Source organism: Bufo gargarizans, chromosome 8 (assembly GCF_014858855.1).
Source record: "Bufo gargarizans isolate SCDJY-AF-19 chromosome 8, ASM1485885v1, whole genome shotgun sequence".
NCBI classification, from domain to species: domain Eukaryota; kingdom Metazoa; phylum Chordata; class Amphibia; order Anura; family Bufonidae; genus Bufo; species Bufo gargarizans.
Genome location: NC_058087.1, coordinates 83,270,213 through 83,292,159, shown reverse-complemented (window position 1 = coordinate 83,292,159; position 21,947 = coordinate 83,270,213). Strand labels below are relative to the sequence as shown.

The window sequence follows — 21,947 nt, the reverse complement described above, 5'->3', positions numbered from 1 at the left end:
GTCATATTCAATTAATGGTTATTAAATATGCCCCTTTATGCCTAATAGTACCTTAAATCCTAAGCGCATCCGTACAATGCAGGCCGGGCGGGCGGCAGCGTAACTCCCTGATGTCACGTGCCTGCGCCGCCTACTTTATGAATGAAGCAGGCGGCGCAGGCAAGTGACGTCAGTGAGTGACGCGCCGCGCCGGCTGCCGGCATTGTACTGAAGCGCTTAGGATTTAAGGTACTATTAGGAATAAAGATGCATATTTAATAACCATTAATTAAATCAGACATATTATATTAGTATACTGGAGCGGCGGGGGATCTGTGGATGGCACAGTTATGGGCTGGGAGGGTCTGTGGATGACACATGTATAACAGTGCCATCCACAGATCCCCCCCCTGTAACAGTGCCAGCCACAGATCCCCCCATAACAGTGTGTGTCATCCACAGTTCCCCCATAACAGTGTCCGTCATCCACAGTTGCCCCCATAACAGTGTCCGTCATCCACAGATCCCCCCATAAGTGTCCGTCATCCACAGATCCCCCCATAACAGTGTCCGTCATCCACAGATCCCCCCATAACAGTGTCCGTCATCCACAGATCCCCCCATAACAGTGTCCGTCATCCACAGATCCCCAGTAATAGTGCCATCCACAGACCACCTAGTTCCAAACCCACAGCACACCTTTTGGTTAAAAATATTTTTTTTCTTATTTTCCTCCCCAAAAACCTAGGTGCGTCTTATACGCCGGTGCGTCTTATACGGCAAAAAATACGGTAAATAAATTTAGTTATAGATACAGTGCTGCCCATAATTATTCATACCCCTGGCAAATTTTGACTTAAAGTTACTTTTATTCAACCAGCAAGTAATTTTTTGACGGGAAATGACATAGGTGTCTCCTGAAAAATAATAAGACTATGTACAAGAGGCATTATTGTGGAAGAAAAACATTTCTCAGATTTTATTTACATTTGAGCAAAAAATACAAGATGTTCCGCACTGTGGAAAATCTCATTGGACGTGGTCGGAAGCCAAAAGTAACACCTGTGCTGGCCAGGAGGATAGTTAGAGAGGTGAAAAAGAATCCAAGGATCATCACCAAGGCCATCCTGGTAAATCTGGGCTCTGCTGGTGGCAATGTCTCAAGGCAGACAATCCAACGGACACTGCACAATGCAGACCAAGGAGGATGCCACTTCTCCAGATGAGGCACACAAAAGCTTGCTTGGCCTATGCAAAAGCTCATCTGGACAAAGAAGAAGACTTCTGGTCTTCTGTGTTATGGTCAGATGAAACAAAAATGTAATTGTTTGGTCACAATGATGTTTCCTTCATTTGGCGTAAAAAAGGAGAAGCCTTCCACCCAAAGAACACCATCCCCACTGTCAAACATGGTGGTGGGAAACTAATGCTTTGGGGGTGTTTTTCAGCCAATAGACCAGGGAACCTAATCACAGTAAATGGCACCATGAAAAAAGAGCAATACATGAGGATTCTCAATGACAACATCAGGCAGTTTGCAGAGAAACTTGGCCTTGGGCACCAGTAGATATTTCAGCATGACAATGATCCAAAACACACAGCAAAAGTGGTGAAGAAATGGTTAGCAGACAACAACATTAACGTTTTGGAGTGGCCCAGCCAGACTCCAGACTTGAATCCAATTGAGAATCTGTGGAGGGAGCTAAAGATCAGAGTGATGGCAAGAAGACCCTCCAACCTGAAAGATTTGGACCTCATTGCTAAAGATGAATGAGCAAAAATACCTGTGGAGAAATGCAAAAAGCTGGTCTGCAATTATAGGAAGCGTTTGATTGCTGTAATAGCCAATAAAGGCTTTTCTATTGTTTATTGAGAATGGCATAAATAAGTTTGGACTGGACACTTTTTGCTCAAATGTAAATAAAAGCTGAGAATTTTTTTTCCCCACAATAATGCCTCTTGTACATTGTCTTATTATCTTTTGGAAGGCACCTATGTCATTTCCCGTCAAAAAATTACTTGCTGGTTGAATAAAAGTAACTTTAAGTCGAAATTTGCCAGGGGTATGAATAATTATGGGCAGCACTGTATGTATCCCTAGTAGTACATAAGAGAAAACCACTAACTTATATAGTTGAAAAGGGACGGTCAGGAACACAACCTATACAGATAATGTAGGAAGATATATTTTATATGAATAGGAAGTACGCCCAAAATGTGACCATATGTACATAAATCAGGTAGAACAGCAGGTAATTATATTTGCACTTTCCTGTTGAGTTGCACTGGTCATTTTTTAAAAGAGAAACCTTACTTATTACAATTTGGGATTTTTAACTATTGGGTGGAATTGGGTGTAGCTTAAATGTAAAACTAGGAACTTTTTCGTGTACTAAGATCCTCATGTAAGTGCCTCTGTAGAGCTTTTACATCATCAAAGAGTTAGCCATTTTACAATCTAAAGATGCAACCCAGTGACATACTGTAACATGCTGGTACGTTCCTAGACACTGCTTGAATTAGTCCCAAGGCTGCTGTGATCACAGGACTTACTAGGGCAAATTTAGAAAATCTTCCCCATAAAAGTACATTGCTTGTAATTCCTAAGGTGAGCATACTATTAGATGAATGTCAGCTGAATTCACCAATTTTGGCAGGACCATTCAAACATCTTATATGTAGTGGATTTCAACATGCCTAATTCTCTATCCTTTTGCTTACAGAAGCAAAGCTATCACCAGAGATGTCTGTCAGCTAGCTATTACCCTCTCCCCTGTGTGCACACTTGCACTCATAGCTAAGTGTACATGTGTATGGCAGGGTCAGGAGGAATTGCTATTGAACAATTAAGCTTTGGTCAACAGCTATTAATTAAGTGTATTGCCACCTTTAGATATTCAAGATATTTAAGTTATCTCATTATATCTGCTCCTGAAGCCTACATCAGCAGGGAGTAAGTAAAGAGCTGTAGTAATTCAAGTCTGCTCCTACTCTGCATCATACTCAAATAACTGAAGCTTGCAGCTCTAAAAACCCTCATAAATCCTGATGGTTCCTCTATAAGGAAATAATTGAATTGATTATTTAATCTCAGAAATATCCCTAAATGGGTAGTGTTTGTTATTCCTGCTCTTATCTTGTTGCTGTGCCAGACGGAAATGTTGACTGAAATTTTATGATGAGATGAATAAAAGCTTGGTTTTATTGGCATCTCCAGTGCCTTGGATCTCTTCTCTTCAGTGTACTTGCAACATAGTGGAAGGTCACGCCAAGTGACGCCTAGAGAAAAACAAGTTGTGCATGAGATCTAAATCAACTGATAGATAAATCCCATAAACAGCATCACTCTTGTACATGGTCTGTATATGTTATTGCGGTTTATTTTGATTCACCTCAATGCAGCTGTCTGTGGAAGAAGACAAAGCCCATGGACAAGAGTGATGCTGTTTCTGGGGAATGCAGACCCTTTTTCTTTTCTCATACAAACCCTTTAAGATGTTGATCAGCCTAAAGCAGCCAGATGGAAAATGTGTGCATGATTTGACACTTAAATCTGTGTATATACTCACAATAACTGTTGTCGTTGACATCTCCCTGATCACAGAAAAATACAGACACGCAATAATCCAGTATAATAGAAAACCAACAATGGCAAATTCTGGCTTATTATTTTATTAAATAGTTATTTTAAAAAAATGTTTATACAAATTACATAACACAGTTTCCATTGTATCTCTAATTCTTTACATAAAGAATCACAGTAAAGCTCTTAAATCCATTCATTCTGGCTCAGCCAGCAAATGGAATGATGTCATTTAACCCCAATGCTACCAAAGGAGCATGCAAGGCCAAGCCATTCCAAGCCCCCCCGTAAAAGGATTAAAAAAGCAGCAGGTGACAAAAAATAAAATACTCAATGCAAATTTCATATTTACATAAAGATTTAAAAAGAATTAGGGAAATATAAATAGAGAGGGAGTTACAGTAAGTTGTAATAGAAATTATTTACAAATGATAAAAGGTCTTGGACTGATTATGTTTGTGAAAGCATATTCTAAAAATTAGAATCACTTTTAATATCAAACACTTACAGAGGCCCTTAACATTCAAGAGTGGCAGAGTGACTTACGTTTTGAGAAAGTAAATATGAAATTTGCTGAGTATATTTCATTGCCGCTTTAACATTACACATAAATAAAAACAATTTAAATTATGGTTGCAAGATCAGACCCTTCAATTCTACAAAAACATTCTTACTGTCCAGTATGGAGTCGTGGTTGCTGTAATGAATGACTGCTTGTATTATCGGGTGTAATATTTGTCATTTCATATGAAAAAAAATCCTGCAAAAGGCATAATACAGTTTAATGGACTTTCATGGAATGTTCCTTGAAATTCTGGACAAATTTACTGCAAAAATATGCTTGAAAACGACTGTTAGTCATTTCAAAGTTGCTTTTAAGACCCATATTTGTTTTTACTATTATCATATAAAGTGTTAATTTGATCTGAATCTAATATAACCTCTATGGAGGAAATTTATGATGAGGGGAATATTTGATGTCAGTTTTGCTTGAGTCTGTGTTTATGTACTTTATGCCACATTTATATTACATGTCGCATGTTTTTTGATAAATTTGTCTCATCAACATTTTTGTCTAGAAAAGCTACTCCACTCCCCTGCTGGAGTCAGATTGCAACTTTTTTTTTAAATGTCTGAATAATTAATCTGAAGTGAAACTCATTAACACAGCTAACCTCACATACTTTTCCATACGCAAAAATGCAAAAAGTCATTATTTTGCGCAAGTGATTGCAAACTTGTGACTTTTTGAAGCCAGAAAAACGTACTGGCTTCATCAGTGAAACTATATGGATACATTCAGTAATAGTAGCCGGGTTCTGAAGGGCTTCTAGGAGGTCGGAATACATTCTCAGGTAGCTGTATAACTGATCGGCAGGGTATAGTAAGTGACCTTGGTGGTATAGATGTCTGAGTACATTCTCAGATAGCCGTATAACTGATTGGCAGGGTATAGTAAATTACCTTAGTGGTATAGATGTCTGAGTACATTCTCCAATAGCCGTATAACTGATCGGCAGGGTATAGTAAATGATCTTGGTGGTACAGATGTCTGAGTACATTCTCAGATAGCCGTATAACTGATCGGCAGGGTACAGTAAGTGACCTTGGTGGTATAGATGTCTGAGTACATTCTCAGATAGCCGTATAACTGATCGGCAGGGTATAGTAAGTGACCTTGGTGGTATAGATGTCTGAGTACATTCTCAGATAGCCGTATAACTGATTGGCAGGGTATAGTAAATTACCTTAGTGGTATAGATGTCTGTGTACATTCTCAGATAGCCGTATAACTGATCGGCAGGGTATAGTAAGTGACCTTGGTGGTATAGATGTCTGAGTACATTCTCCGATAGCCGTATAACTGATCGGCAGGGTATAGTAAATGATCTTGGTGGTACAGATGTCTGTGTACATTCTCAGATAGCCGTATAACTGATTGGCAGGCCATAGTAAATGACCCTGGTGGCACAGCGATCACAGTACAAAAAGAATGCAAACAAAAAAAAAGTTTTTAAAACTAATCCTTACACATCAAAAATGTTGCACTACAGTAATAAAATTTCTTTACTGCTGCATTGTTTGCGTTGGGTATAAACTTTAACCTTAAAGAGGCACTGAACAGTTGGCAACTGCAACACAACATTCACTTTTCCTTCCACTGTGGTATAGGAACTGTTTAATGGAATTCTTGACATGTCAATGGGCTCTAATGACTCTATGGTAGCAAAGCATTTGAATAGTTGGTAGCCAAGATGATGACAGTATGCAACATTAATATAAATGACCCTTCTTTATGTACCAAGTAGAATTATTTAGTGTAACTGGAACAAGCAAAAACAATGATCCTATATCTTCTATGAATCATCACCCGATGGCTATATCTATCCATACTTTGGCAACAGGAACTACACACTTACTACATTAGTTTTCCAAACCAAGTCCTAAACATGTACATCACATTCACATTTGAAAGGGCCCTCAAGAAATCACGGCATTAAACAAAAAGTTCCATCTTCTTCTTAATATCCAAGGCACTTACGTAGGAAACAGGACTATGTGTAAAGGAAAAGTTATGACTCTAGCTGCTCCTGATATGTAAACAGCCCCTATTTCCTTAATCAAAAGTACAACAAGAAAACGCCCGTAGGTTTAAGACACTAGTTTACGCTATTTTACTAAAAACATACACAGTACAATGAACTGGGCAATACAATCCATAAATAAAAACCAACAAACAAAAGTCAACAATTAGGCACCCGAGTAACCAGAAAAAGCCCAGGTATTGCCCCTTACAATTGCTACTAAGTGCTAGTTAATGTGAGAGTGTGCACCTATAATTATATTCACCCAATCTGACCATTTACTACTGATGCTCGAGCTGGTGTTTTTTTTTTATCTGTTGCGGACATTAGTGACATATTATAGTCTGCTTTAGGGTTTATTCACACAACCATGGTTTTGTTCCGCATCTGAGCTGCATTTTTTGCAGCACGGGTGCGGACCCATTCACTTCAATAGGGCCGCAAAAGATCCATTGCCTTGCAAAAATTATGAGTCTGGTCCTATTCTTGTCCGTTTTGCGGACAAGAATAGGCATTTCTATAAAGGGCTGTCCGTTCTGCAAATTATGGAAGGCACACGGGCGGCATCTGTGTTTTGGACAGCACGTTCGGGTGAATAAGCCCTTACACAGCAACACATCCAAAATCAGCACTGCTCGTGAAAGACCCCTGCGTGACTATGTTGGATCAAAATATTTTATTAGATAAGGTTGTGTTCTAAATAATCCAAAAACTGTGACTGGATCCTAAAGAACAAAGAGAAGCATGATGGAAACCTACACATTTCTCCTACTTATTTGGATTTGATATTAGGTTTGATGAAATGCTCCAACATTGAACTGCATGAATGTGTGTCCTGTGAGCTGGGTATCACCTTAATAAAGGAATGCCACTTACTTTCATATGAACTAATGCTACATGACCACTACATGTAAACACATTGCCAATGAGTTATGCTACATATAGTTAAGGCAGGTACACATAAGAAGTAGCTCTTAGTTTACTCCCAGCATGCTTTGCTACCCAGCTGGTTATGCATGTTTTAAGGCTGTTCATACTTCCAGATTCCACCCTAACTTAGTATGTGCTCTATAAATGCTGCTCTTTTTATAACACAAAGAACAGCACCTATTAAAGGATATGATATGTGTCCATACAGAAGTATGGAGAACATCTGATGAGGAAGTACTACATAATATGTATGTGATGGAAGTATACTAACCCAAAGTTAATACTTTTTTTTACTGCTGTCTTGAGTTATGCCAGTAGAATGACTTGCCTATTCACCTTACCATTGTACTAAAATCTAAGAGGACAGTGAATCCCCCATTTGGGTCTCTCACTCATAACCATGTTTTATGGAATTGCACTAGTACATCTTCAGCAAGGGAACTGAAATAACAATGTTCAGTGTGCAGTGTGAATATGCAAGAGGCATTGATCCTATCAGAGTTTCCATACTCATTACCTGAAAAGCAAAAGACTAGATACTGTAAGTCCTTCTCTCACCTTCATATAGAAAAGGCAGCCATTTGGATATGAACCAGTGCTCACAAGAATGCCACATAGAAATGCACTGGTATCACCAAGCCAGGGTTTAAATAATTGAGTATCCCATTAAATGGCTTTCTCTACTATTTGTTGGAGGAAGGCGCACTGTAATAAATCTGTCTACAGCACACTGATAGCAAATGAAATTTTGGGGGTCAACTGTAATTTGAATAAGCTTCACCAGAAAACAATACATGAATTGTAATCAACCCTACCCACCCAAACATACAATACATAAAAGGTACAATCAAAGCCAGCTCTGAATATAAAACCCTTTAAAAATGTGTCCTTTGTTCTAGGCATTTTGGGGGGGAAAAAAATGTAATAGACCGTATGTAGAAGACGGTCACATTTCCTTTAGAGACCTGGCTGTAGAAAATGGCTCTGAATCACAAGTAATCTTAAGGCTCTTCTACTCATGTCTAGATGCTGTCGTGCAACTCCTCACTTGGGGCAGGGAGAAGTTGATCTCGTCCTACTAAAAGTGCTGTTGTTCCCAAAAGTCCAAGGGGTAACACTAACAGCACTGATACGAGATTTTAATCCACATCTCTCCTCCCTGGAGAAATATGCCATATGTAGGATAGTCCAAAAATTATACATCAGGTCTGTAAAACTGGGAGGCATTGGAGATTTGGGAGGCATTGGTATAAAGTCCTTTCTTCTCAAACTATTTCAGTGTCCTTATGAAGAAAAGCTGAAACAGCTAATTTACTGCCACCACATATGATGGCTAGGAGACTTCTAAATGAGAATCACCAAGTGTTCAAAATCACTAAGTTGGAGAATTCCGTCATGCTTCAGAGCAACATTTCTGTGGATTCATTTTCACCTTATGTTTTATTCCATCATAAAGCTCAAAATTGTAGTTCTCCAACGTTGTAGAGCTACGAGAAGAAAGGCCTGTATAGGAACAAGTGCAGTAGAGTAGCAAACCAGCACAAATAGCCCCAAGAAGGACTCCAAGGGAACTCATGGCAATAATGGTTACCAAAATTGGATCCAAAGTATAAAGCCAACTTTCTTCTTTGTCAGATCTTGGAGTTACCACATTACTAGTGGGAAATGTTGTGTAGGATTCATAGTCACCTACAATACAGTAAATATTTATTAGAAATTAAATAACAATATAAATTGTATAAAAGAAGATCTAATACAAAATAGAAACAACAAGAAAAAGACGACATAGAGTAGAAAGTAGTGTTTCTTACTTAGTTTCCCTCCAAAGTTACGTTCCTGCGGGTCATAATTGTGTCTTACAAATGGAACATCCACTACAAAGAAGCACAAAATAAAACATTTTAGATGAAATTTAAACAAGTTGGAATATATTAGAGAAGATTCAGAAGCAAATTATATATATATATATTACATAATTAATTGTAAGTTATTGCTCCAATAACAGGGTTTTATTATAAAACAACCTAGATGGATTAGTTTACCTTTACTGATATGTAATAATTGTTACATTTCTTGTGTATTGTGTATGGGTATTACTAGATGTTAATATTCTGCTTCTATCAAGTAGCCAGATAACAATCCATACTGACAGTTAAACAAGTCATTAATACTAGGGTTATTAAATTCTAATTAGATATTCTAGGACTAGTGTACACATAAAATGGATAAGATTTTTATAGACACGGTAGAAAACAAAAGGAGATATCTCACTGGTTACTATGGGCAGCTCACCCATTCAACATTTTAGAGTCCATAAAATAAAAAAACTATGGTAGACACAATATATATATATATATATATATATATGGCCAGGGAGGAGACCGGACAGCACAACGTTTCAGCTCATACAAGAGCCTTACTCAAGCGTATTGTATGAGCTGAAACGTTGCCATCCACATGGGTGAATAAACACCATTCATTTTACTTGGAGTGCTGTCCGTTTTCCTTCTGTGTCAAGACGGGTAAGCTGCTACATCCCTGGACCTAGCACCCATTTTGTTTTTCCGGTGCCGCCATTATTTTCCTATATATATATATATATATATATATATATATAAGAGAGAGAGTCGCTGCCAGACACCTCCTGTGGGATGCCTAAGAGCAAAAAATCAGGATGTTGAAATCCAACATCCTTAACCCTTCTGTCCTTTGGAACTTGCTTTGGGGGAAGGTTTGGAAGCCTCCATACACAATAGATAGAAGGATGATTCCACTGAAATTAATAGGTTCAGTGGACATATATTTATTGTATATGGCCAGCTTAAGAGTATCAGGAAAAATCCAATCCAAGATTGTTCATATGCTTAAACAAGCCATCGTGTCTTTACATTACCAATCATTTCATCCACATAATGACACTAACAAACATTAGTTTAGAGTAGTTAAAGTAGTCACCAACATCATACATATGTTGCCTATGTCATGCCAGTAAAGTTGTTACATGATAGTCGGAACTCGCACTTTTCAGTCTTAAACCAGGTGTTTTGAATACTATATATTTAGTATACAGTTAGTATACAGATTTATACCCTGTTTAAGATTTGTTTGTTCTTTCAAAACCTATGTACTGTATGTGTGAATTAAAATCTGTTGTATTGTACCAGGCATAGCTTTCTGTTTTTAGCTTTCAGTCCTAAAAATGACTAATTAACAAACAGTCTAATAATTACAAAATCAATGACATACAAAATGTGTCACGATCAATTATAATATTGAAAAGGCCAAGTAACATGTTTGTGCATTTTCCATATCCTATTATATTGGATTGGCTAATCACATATAAGCTGATGGAGTTGAATCAGGGTTACAGGTCACATGTGGATCATAGAAAAGGACAGTTACATCCCATCAGTTGCAACAACTTCCAGTATTCTTTCCATTTGACCACCTACTCCTTTTCCACTGAAAGTACCGTTTTTCACAAAATACCGGATGAACATTGCACCAGCTGAGAAACTAAGTCTGGTGAGATCATCACAATAAATTTCCACTAAGCTGCTGATGCACACCAGCGTGATTGTGTTGCTTATTTTTGCCCTTTAGGGAAAGGGAAAATGATGTCCCATTTTGTTGATTACCCCAGAGAGAGGACAATCTTCATTATAATCACATTCGGGCAATTTAGCACTTAGCAACTTTAGTAAAATCCCGGAACTACCATCATTGTCGTCTCAGGTGACAGACTGATTGAAACTTCAAGACAGTAAGCAAAATGCTGATACCATAAGAAAGAGAGGCTGATGGGGATCACAAAAAGCTGTGAACTTGTTTAAGTGCTGGAGAGCCAGCATCACCTATCTGAGTCATTTTCAGGGGAAAGTAAAGAGAAACAGATGATTGTACAAAAATATTATCCTTTAATCACATTCCACACAGCACATAATCAAATAAGTTTCAAATTTCCATAAGTTTTTTTGTCTTTCATTCTCAGGCAGAGGACAAAGCAAGAAATGTGCAATTATAAGGGAGGGGGAGAAAATGATTGGATATCAATATTTTTCAATATTGATTTTACCAGGGTTTTCATAGAAAAGAACATTTTACAGCATATAGATAAAGAACAGCATTCGCCATGCCCAATTGTTTGCAAATAATTAACAGGTAGAAACATGGATAACATTTATGGTGTGGTCTTCTATTAAAGGGTTGTGCCTTCCATCACTTATAATCACATTAATATAAAAAATGTCTTAACATCTACAGGAGAAGAACCATTGCCAAAAAACCTGAAAAACCATCTGGACCAGGACTTTGAAGTGCATTTGGCAGATGAACCAATACTTAGAAGTGGTCCCTTGTGATAAAAAATCGGCTAGTAATAAATACCGATTCAAATGTTGCTTCTTTCGTAAGACATGAATGTAGGACAACCATGGGTAAGTGATGGGCAACCAACTATTGGAGAAGATGGTATTCCTGTATAGGCAAGAAAAGTGGCCATCCAGTTACCCAATATACAGATATAGCCTGTATACAGCTTTACTTTAATGTGATTATCCCTTTAATAAAATACCATAACATCTCCCCCTTGCCACAAGGCATATTAAGAACTATTAGTTAAGTACAGTTGATGTCTTTTCTACAAAGAAACTGTGTTTGACTGAATATAAAGTCCAAATAGTGTGTTTTTACTTTAGGCTTCAATAACTGTATTTGTATAACATTTTAAAGCAACCCCTTCAGAACCAGACAGCTACATGACAAACATTGAAAGGAAACAGACTTTATATCGCTGAGAGAAGAGAACATACATTTCATGATATCTGTCTTTTATGCATTCTTTCTAATGTTATCAACAACAACACAAGCATCTAAAAAGGCAGCAAAGATGCAGAAGAAAAACACATTAATGAGAAATAGTTTCCAAAAAATAGGAAACTTAGGAGAAAAGGTGCCTTGTTGTATATGTTCCTTTTGTTTAGTCTCTTCATTTGTGCACAATGCAGCTGGTTACTTCTTTTTGTATATATGTAGATATATTATTTTTAATTTTTTTACTGTCAAACAGTAAATGCTATTTACAATCATGGAACTTTGTTCTAAGCATGTGGTAACAGATGGTAAGCCTCAGATACTGCTGTTAGATTACACAGACAAGAGAAAAATAGCAGCGTAATTACATTTACACTTTTGGACTGATGTGATTTTTAAAACAGTTACAATAAATTTCCTCCTGTAATTGGGCTCTATGAAAAAAAATCTCTGTATAAACACATAGCTCCAGAAGGAAGCCATTTTGTAAGAACCACTTTCATGCTCAATGGGTTTATAATGCATTGTGCAGCAGGTTTGCATGACAACAGACTAAGTGGATCATGAGAATTAATTCTTGCAACATAGATCCCTGAAGAAGATTGGTACTCACTGGACATAGACTTAACAACTGGCTTCCATGCACTGCTATGCTGTCCAAGTGGTTTTGTGATGAGAACTACATAGATCTTAAGCAAGTCACACATATAACATTAAAGGGATTCTGTCACCTCTTTTTACCCTATAGAGGTGCGGACATGCACGGCTAGATCGCCGCTAGCATGTCCACAATATACCTGTCCCATATCTCTGTGTGGTTTTATTGAGTGCAAAAAATGATTTTATATATATGTAAATCAGCCTGGTAAGGAGCCCAAGGGGCTGTACTAACCGTTCTGGAGCCCAGCCACGCCCCCCTGTGAAGGAGCACCGCCTGTATCCAGGAATCTCCTCCTTGCTCACAGTCAGATTGCCGTAATCTTGCGATGCAGTGCTGGCATAGCGTCCCTACCCTGTGCTGGCATCAGCCTCGCGGAAGGAACTGTGCATGCGCAAACTCGCGCACCGCAAGATTACAGTGATCTGACTTTGTGAGCAAGGAGGAGATTCCTGGACATAGGTGGTTCTGGGCTCCTTCACAGGGGGGCGTGGCTGGGCTCCAGAACGGTTAGTACAGCCCCTTGGGCTCCTTACCAGGCTGATTTACATATATATCAAATCATTTTTTACACTCAATAAAACCACTCACAGATATGGGACAGGTATATTGCAGACATGCTAACGGCTATCTAGCCCTGCATGTCCGCATCTCTATAGCGTAAAAAGAGGTGACAGAATCCTTTTAATGATGGCCAATCCCACAGATTTCGGTGAGACCAGCTGGCCATATTATATATATATATATATATATATATATATATATGGCTTCCAACTGTCTCCTGATGGGGCATTTCAAGAGAGATAAGGATAGGCAGTTGGATATCAACATGTCTGATCCTTTTAATCTCAGAAAGATAAGGCACCACTAGAGGTGACTGGTAGTGGCCTTATCCCCTCTCCCCTGTTCAGAACACAAGAAGCTTATATGTATATAGAGCGGAATGAAGAGATGGTAGTCAGCTGAATGATTTTTCTGCTGACAACACCTAACGTGTAAGGCATTAAGCTATGTAAAACAAAAAAATCCTTATGGAGGTAATTTAATTTAGCCATACAAATTAGATACATATCAGTCAAACATTCCAATTTTGGCAGGTCTGGAGTCTCCTGATGTTCCCCAAACAGCTGATGTAGGGAGAAATAAGGATCAGACATATTGGATTTCAATTGCAGTGGCTTTCTTCCATCTTCTCATGTACATGTATGGGAGAATCGGGAGATAGCTTTCTGCCAATTATTTGGCTGGGTTATCTTATGTGTATCCCCAACTTGAATGCTATGAAGAGGACATTGTGGACCCTATCTCATCTATGCAACACCAGTTGAACAACAGTGACACACAGAATATGGAAGTCTTCAATGGGAAAACGTAAAGACTCTCCCCCAAAAAACAACAACACAGCAAACAGTGAACATAGGGTTGCCTTAAAGTAAATAGGGTTTTTGTTCCATGTGAAGTCAATGAAACATGGTAAATTTTAAGCTGGTAACATTTAGTCTCCGTTTTATCTTACTACACTGCCTGATTTGCCTCCTGGTTATACAGGTATTTTACAATGTACAAAATATTTCAACCTCTAGGCACATACTTATGTGTGCATTACATTACAGAAAAATAATTAGCAGTAATGTCAAATGGACAAAACCAATCTAATACAAAAAGGCTCAAAATTATTATACACAGCAGTGAACTGTATACTAGCATTTCTGTGAGAAATACATTCAAACACCCAAAGAACAGCATGGATACAAAAAAAATATACATTTCTATGTCACTTTAGCATATAAGGCCACCCATTTGCTACCTAAAAAAATAAGTAAAACTTATTGTTTTTAAGCTCCACTAACACCAAAACTGCAAAATGTGTGAGCCACAATTGTTATGTACATTACAAAAAATAAATAACACACATGGCAAAAGCGCATGTGTCAGATCAATGATAGATGTGTGTTTTAATCTGGACCAGAAATAATGGTCAGATGATGAGCTATTCTTTTGAAATGTATGACCAAAACTAAAGAGTTGCAGTACCAAGATTTCCTTTTTTTGGCTTATTTTGTAAATATGGTAAATAAATGTTGAAGCAATGGCCAAAATTTGCTGTAGTCAGGCACCAGTAACCTCGATGGAAAATTTTAGTTGTGTCTTGGTGGTACCTAAACATGTGGTGTAGTACAAGATTAGAAAATTCTGTCTGCTTTTTCACCAGATACAGCATCAAACTAGACCATGGACTGCATTCAGTATTCCAGCCCAGTCACATTCACTTGAATGAACCCAAGAGCACGAGTGCTGCTGTTCCTGAGAAAAAGAAGGTTCCATATTAGAACCAAGCTAGTAAATATGAGATAGACCGTATTGGAAAAGTCTATTATAACATTTGCTAACACAGATGTATATCAGATAGGACTGTCACCCTCCTGACATGCCTGTTTTAGTAAACACTTGGATTCTTCATGAACTAACAGTGTTGGAGCTTCATTTCTTCCAGCTCTGCGCTGTTCCTCTAGTAGTCATGCTCAAAAAAGGGATATGTCTGCAGAAAGTCTGGCACTTCCAGCTCTGATTGGTCAGACTGTGCGGTAACACCCAGTAGTCAATTTATTTATACATTTCTACTAGGAATAACAGAAGAATTCCACAACACAGAGGTATAAGAAAATATGCTTCTGAATTCTTATACTGTGCGGAATATAAGAATTTACTAAGGCATGTCAAGAGAGCTGACAAGTCCTCTTTACCGGTATAGCCAAGGAATCCCATTAGAAGACACCATAGCCTGAAATTTTGGATTACAAAGATATAACGTTTACACCCAAATTTACTTCTGACAAAGTCTAGGAACTGAACCATATACATCTCTGTGTTAGTAGATTGTACATTTATGCAAAGTGAGTTAAAATAGGGTAGCAGATTCTAATGGTTCATGTAACTTGTACAACCACAATTTGTTCATCTGAAAAACAAAGAGAGCAATGGATATTGACTGCTTTCAAAAGCTCAGATAAATCAAGTAACTGGCAATAAATGTGTCCTGCCCAACAGATATCGATGATACATCACTTTCCCCAAATACCAACAATTTTTTAAAACTGTGGCAAATCTGTTTTGATATTCAGTTGCTGATGGTTATGTCCTGCATTGGAGTCTTGCAATATAGGACTTAGGAAGCCTCATTGGTAAGAACAAGGGGTGTGGTTAGTGTCACATGATCTGCTGATGCCAAGAAACATCTCACTGCCATAAGGCATGATGGGACAGCAGACACATTGCAATTATGGAAGTAGGGTTCAAGCATGGGGGATAAGAGAAAACTGTAAATGAGGTAAATAAAAAAAATAAAAAAAGCCAAGGAGGTATGGGAGCTAGAGTAATTGATGAAAATACACTGTGAAAAGCAATTTATGGCACAGCCCCTTTAAGCAGAAATAACTTCATTCATAGATGGTTGGGAGTTAAGAATGAAATGAATGGGAACTTATATCCCATTTATGTTCTAATCCCCTGTCAACAACTCTTGTCTTGAAAACAGGTCTATTTGACTGTTATTCTGAATGGTGTGAGGCCATTAAATAATTGCTTAAGCAAAATGAATTTCTGAAATTTTACAAAAAGAACAGCTTCCAAGAAATAAAAATAACTCAGTTTTTGTAATTGCATATATGTAGTATAAGGTGTCTAAAAACGTACTGCAGTGAGCTCCACAGTATCGACAGAAGGTTGTCCCATTACTCCTTTGGTAACATTACATTTTTTTTTATGTGGCTACCATGCTTTAAAGATATTGTCCCCAAGCACAAGTTGAAAAATTGGCACAATCATTTAAGAGAATGAACTCATGCTTAGAAAATTCTATCCTTAATGGTAGCAAAAAGAGTGTGGGGAGATAAGCACAAGTAGCAAAATAATATTTTGTATGCGCTGTAGTAAATTAACTACAAATTTAAATTACATTTTTACATCCTGGACTCTAGCATGGATAGTATTGAATGGCATCAGTCACATGGTTTGGCCCGCATTGTCCATGAGCTCACTGAAATACATTTGTTTTAATTGCCTACTTCCATTAGTGGTTTGCACCACTACTTACGTGCAATCCCATACACACAGAGATATAGATATGTATGCTCTTAAAAAAAATTCCTTCATATTTTCAGGCAATGTTTTTTTTTCCATCTGGGGGAAAATTAAAAAAAACTTGGAAAAATAATTGTCTTTGAAAATAAAAAGCATTCAGGTTCTAAAAGGCATTGCCCCTTTATCTCAAACATTTTCCAAGATGCAGCATTAGATTTTAAAGACAGTCAAGAGGGGACGAGATGTTAAAAGGAAAGGGAGAATAAAAGTGCAAATTGAGCCAACAGTTCTTGAGTCTTTTAAGTCTAGATCCAGTGTCCATATCGCCCTCAGCAACGTGAACTGTGATCAGGATCATCTTGCTCTAGTTTTATAGTTAAGGTAGGCTCCACTGCCAAAGGTGCCCCATTAGCGTAGTGTGAGGTTTTGTAGGTGATGGCTGGGTCGCTCTTCTTGGCCGCATAGCGGAAGCGGTGGTAGTGGAGCACTAAGGCTAGTGCGACGGAGACCAGCACCAGAACAGCGCCTCCTGCTGCCATAACGTAATACCAGTAGACTGGGATTGGCTGCACTGACACCGTATCCACTGTGGGCTCGCTCCCTGGTAGAAGGGTGCCCCCTGGTGGAGAGACACAGAAGAGCGTTGCTAGGTGGGATGTAGGAGGACTAAGATCAAGATAAATCACACATGCTTTTACATGCTTTTCTATTTCTAATTATAAAATACAGTTCCACTAATCTAGCAGAATAAAAAAAAGATTACTATTCTGTAATAAAGTGATGCTCCATCTTAAAAATCCCCCCATGTTATTACTGAAAAGCATCCATGACTAAAGAAAGCATTTTCAATAATATCATAATATTAAAGGTGGAGCTTCACTATAAATAAATTCAATAATTTTATATTATACAAGCACAGTCCAACTTTTCAAAAAGAATCAATTTGGAATTCGACACACATACACATAGCGTTGGGATTTTTCTCTGAAGAGTCACCTGAGCTATGGTTCATGAACCGAGAAATTTTGGCAGAATGTTTTAGCTGAACAAGTAAACTTAAATACAATGGTGGCTTATCATGCACACATTTTAGGTGAACAAAAGGGGTGCTAATCAGGCATCACAACACACATCAGCTGGACAGCACACCTAGATTGCATGATCTTATTCCTTACTGAATGTCCAAAATCTATACTATAAGAACCTCTATATCTCATATAAATATGTAAAGAGTACAAGGGTGGCTTCACACGTGGAAGATCTTGTTGCAGAAAATGTTTGCAACTGAAAATCACTTCCATTCACCTAAATTGGGCTTGCAGAAATCCATGGACTTAGAACAGATTTTCAGAATTGATTTTCTGCAATAAAATCTGCCACGTGTGCAGGTACCTTAACTACCATCCCGAAGATTTGGGTATCAGGGTGCTTTGAATTAGTGATGCTCTATTTGTGGTTCGAAAGGCACTCCTGGCTACATAAAACTTCTTTAAAAGTATCTTCAACTTTTGTAAGCAACTTATAAGCACAAGTCTTTAAGGCCTCTTTCACACTTGCGTTGTGTACTCCACTTGCCGGAATTACACGCCGGATCCTGAAAAACGCAAGTGTACTGAAAGCATTTGAAGACGGATCCGTCTTCACAATGCTTTCAGTGTTACTATGGCAGCCAGGACGCTATTAAAGTCCTGGTTGCCATAGTAGTAGTGGGGAGCGGTATACTTACAGTCCGCGCGGCTCCCGGGGCGCTCCAGACTGACGTCAGAGCGCCCCATGCGCATCTGGAACACGTCATACATGCGCGTGGGGCGCCCTGACGTCACTCTGGAGCGCCCCGGGAGCCGCACGGACGGTAAGTATGCTGCTCCCCCGCTCCCCGCTACACTTTACCATGGCTGCCAGGACTTTAACGTCCCGGCAGCCATGGTAACCACTCTAAAAAACCTAAACGTCGGATCCGGCAATGCGCCGAAACGACGTTTAGCTTAAGGCCGGATCCGGATCAATGCCTTTCAATGGGCATTAATTCCGGATCCGGCCTTGCGGCAAGTATTCAGGATTTTTGGCCGGAGCAAAAGGCGCAGCATGCTACGGTATTTTCTCCGGCCAAAAAACGTTCCGTTCCGGAACTGAAGACATCCTGATGCATCCTGAATGGAATTTACTCCATTCAGAATGCATTAGGACAAAACTGATCAGGATTCTTCCGGCATAGAGCCCCGACGACAGAACTCTATGCCGGAAGACAATAACGCAGGTGTGAAAGAGCCCTAAGATGTTCCAAGTCTGCACAAGTTCAAGCAGCCAAAGATCTCAAAACAATTTCAAGCAAACGTTGTCTACAAATATTTTGTCCATTAATGCTTGTCAGAATTTTATGTGGTGCATAAACCGGGATGGGAAATGTTGATTTGATGAAATGAGAAATGTAAAAAAAGAAGAATGCCTTCAAATCTACTTGACTAAAACAAGCATACGTTCCTAAACCTTTGGGAAATTGCTTGCTTCTGAACTAGACTGGCCTTGGCTACGTCTAAATGTATGTTGAGTGAATGATATCTAGTTAAATTCTTGGAGGTGTATGAACTACCACAGTATCTAAGATGGACCTTGAAGAAATATACAGTTTCCAATAACACTGGGTCAGCCAAATCCCTCATCATGTAGATTTGTCTTTATGTTGCCTGCTCAGCAATACTGTTCTCTTTCTTAATTTGTCAACTTAACTTGAACAGGCAATTCACTTGTTTTCTTCTCAAGGGTAAGTCAACCTCTCTGCAGCTATTCATATGTCAGAGGCTGAGTGGATATGTGTTGCACACTGTATAGCAGAAGTAAATGTTCAGTGTTGCAACCTGCACTAACTTCCTTCAAAATATGAAGCTTTATTAATATTAATTATATACAAAATGTGGCTAAAAATAATAGTACAAGGAGAATAAAATAGTAGCTTCATCACAAAAATTACCTCTTAAAATATTATATAGGTACTTTAAAACATTACATAGGCTACAGATTTTGATGACCTACTCTTAAGATAGGTCTTCAACATCAGATACATGTGGGTCCAAGACCCGTCGCCCCCCAGAGATCAGCTGTTTCGGGCTGCCATGCAGTGTACAGAGGCAGAAGGCAGCATATACTGTGTAGTGTCTGGCACTAGTGTACTGAAGCTCAGCTGCCATTCTCTTCTCTGTCTGCCCCCAGCTCTGTACACTGTATAGTTTCCACAGCAGCCTAAAACAGCTGATTGGGGGTGCTGGATGTCGGACCCACATGGAACTGATACCTATGTCCTATCCTGAGGATGATGAGATCATTACCTATAGCAGGGAGAACCTCTTCAATTCACCGAAATATTTTATATCTAAGCAATATTATTAATCTGTCACTAGCAGCCCATAACATGGAGAAAAGCCATCGATACTACATGATATGGCTGCCAGTGTAGACCATGGGCATTGCTTTGGCATCATAGCGCATTTCCGTTAGGATAATTATTGACAGACTGTGGGATTATTTTATCTAACAGATTATATTAAATGGCAGTACGGCAGAATGGCAGCTGGTCATCGTATCAATTACATTTATTACTCAGACTTTTCTGATGCTCATGTATTTAGAAGCTGGGATGCAGGATGTATTAAAGGAGTTGTCTAGCTTTGTAACACTTTTTGGTCCGCTCCTTCCCTGTGATGTGCTCCTTGGGGGGCAAGTCAATGCTGCGGCCAGGCAATGGCTGCAGCAGTACATGTGACCCCCCTCTGCGCTGGAACTTTACTGGTAGATACCAGAGCACAGTGAACATAGCAGTGGACCAAAAAATCAGAACCAAGCGTCGTGGAGCCGACTGGGGGGACGGGAGATGGACAACTCCTTTAAGTTATATAAATATAAACTAGAAATATAAGATTTACTATTAGTGGCGTTGATTAACTTTACTGCAATTTTGGCATGAAATGTTTTTACTTAGGGGAACATTTGAAGAATGTGGTCTAAAGTAGAATAGCCGTGTGCGCATATTCACAGAACTTTACTATTATGGGAAGGAATCTAGAGATATGAAGTGCCGAGGATGTGTACTTGAACATTCCTGCAGTAGATTCATGGCTATGACAATGTCCTGGCCTCGCAGTTCATTGTTTATTATCTGTAGCAATGAATGTGTCACACTGAAAGTTTTTTAGTACCCGTCCCCAACTGCAAAATCAAAATCTGGGAACAAACAATACCCTGTTCCCCTTGTCACCTCTCCCCCTGCATCTATCAGACATTCACTGCCACTGAAAGGGGTGTACAAATAATGAGTTGGATAACAAGGCACAATCACTCAGAGGCAATGTGCAGAACACAGATCCAAGGACTTTCATGGGTAAGGTTCACATTTCATTTTATGTGACAAGAAACAAAACAAAGGACGGGACACCATTTTAGAACGCGCCTGTTCTAAGGAGCTTTTCAACCAGATATTAGAGGCTTTTAAACACAGAAATGAAAACAGCTTTATGCTAGGATTTTTAAAATTGCTTGGACTAGGACTTATCCTGACATGCCAACATTAGTCACATAGGGTTAACATACATTGTTTGCATGAGATACCACAATTGCTGTCATCACTGCTGTATATGTGATATTACTAGTTGGAGGGTATTCCAATAATAGCAAGTTATGCCCTATCCACTGGACAGAGGATAACTGTTAGATTTGTGGGAGCCCCAATGGGTGCGTGCTGTACTCATCTAACTCCAGCACTCCCAATGGAGTGGCATCCAATAAGGTGGTGAATACGGGTCCCTGTTCTCATGATTAGTGGGGGGCCAAAGGTTGGATCCCCACTGCAGTTATCCCCTAACCAGTACAAATGGGATAACTTGCTACTACCCCTTTAACGAAAAGACAAACTATTGGGAGTCATGTACATGAACGTATTATGGCTCCACACAAACTCTAAGCTATATGGAGTGGTAATACACAACCTATTGTACCTCCATATGCCTCTGATTTAATACAGAGAGTTCTCCACATGTATTCCAAGGAGAATAATCCTGTAATACAGCACCATACAAAAGTAGTATGCCTCCTTGCAACCCAGATGCATGCAGCTCAGCAGTGTGAATGAGGGCAGTGGTTATTCCAATAACATGGATATAGTAACTAAAAACTGTGAAAAATCTGTAAAACTGTAAAAATCATTATTATGTGTTATTCACTAGTGCTGTAATGTCCCAGTGAATGTAACTGTTACTAAACAAGATATATATAAAATGATGAACAATACATGACTTGTTAGAACAAGTATGGGAAAACGAGCTATTCTTTA

The 21,947-nt window shown here is 38.8% G+C and overlaps 1 protein-coding gene across 2 annotated transcripts in view; it reads right to left on the bottom strand.

Annotated features, from left to right (window-relative positions):
• Positions 1-3,635: 3,635 nt before the first annotated feature.
• Positions 3,636-21,947, bottom strand: part of NRP2 (neuropilin 2) — a 112,300-nt gene continuing 93,988 nt past the window's right edge. The window contains exons 16-17 of one of the 2 annotated variants that reach the window (XM_044303001.1): positions 8,889-8,951; positions 3,636-8,766 (exon numbers count right to left, since the gene is read on the bottom strand). In XM_044303001.1, the coding sequence (XP_044158936.1) occupies positions 8,471-8,766; positions 8,889-8,951 (359 nt within the window). In that variant the 3' untranslated portion in view covers positions 3,636-8,470. Of the gene's footprint in view, positions 8,767-8,888; positions 8,952-13,185; positions 17,247-21,947 lie in introns of those variants that run through there. The other variant, XM_044303002.1, reaches the window with a different exon arrangement.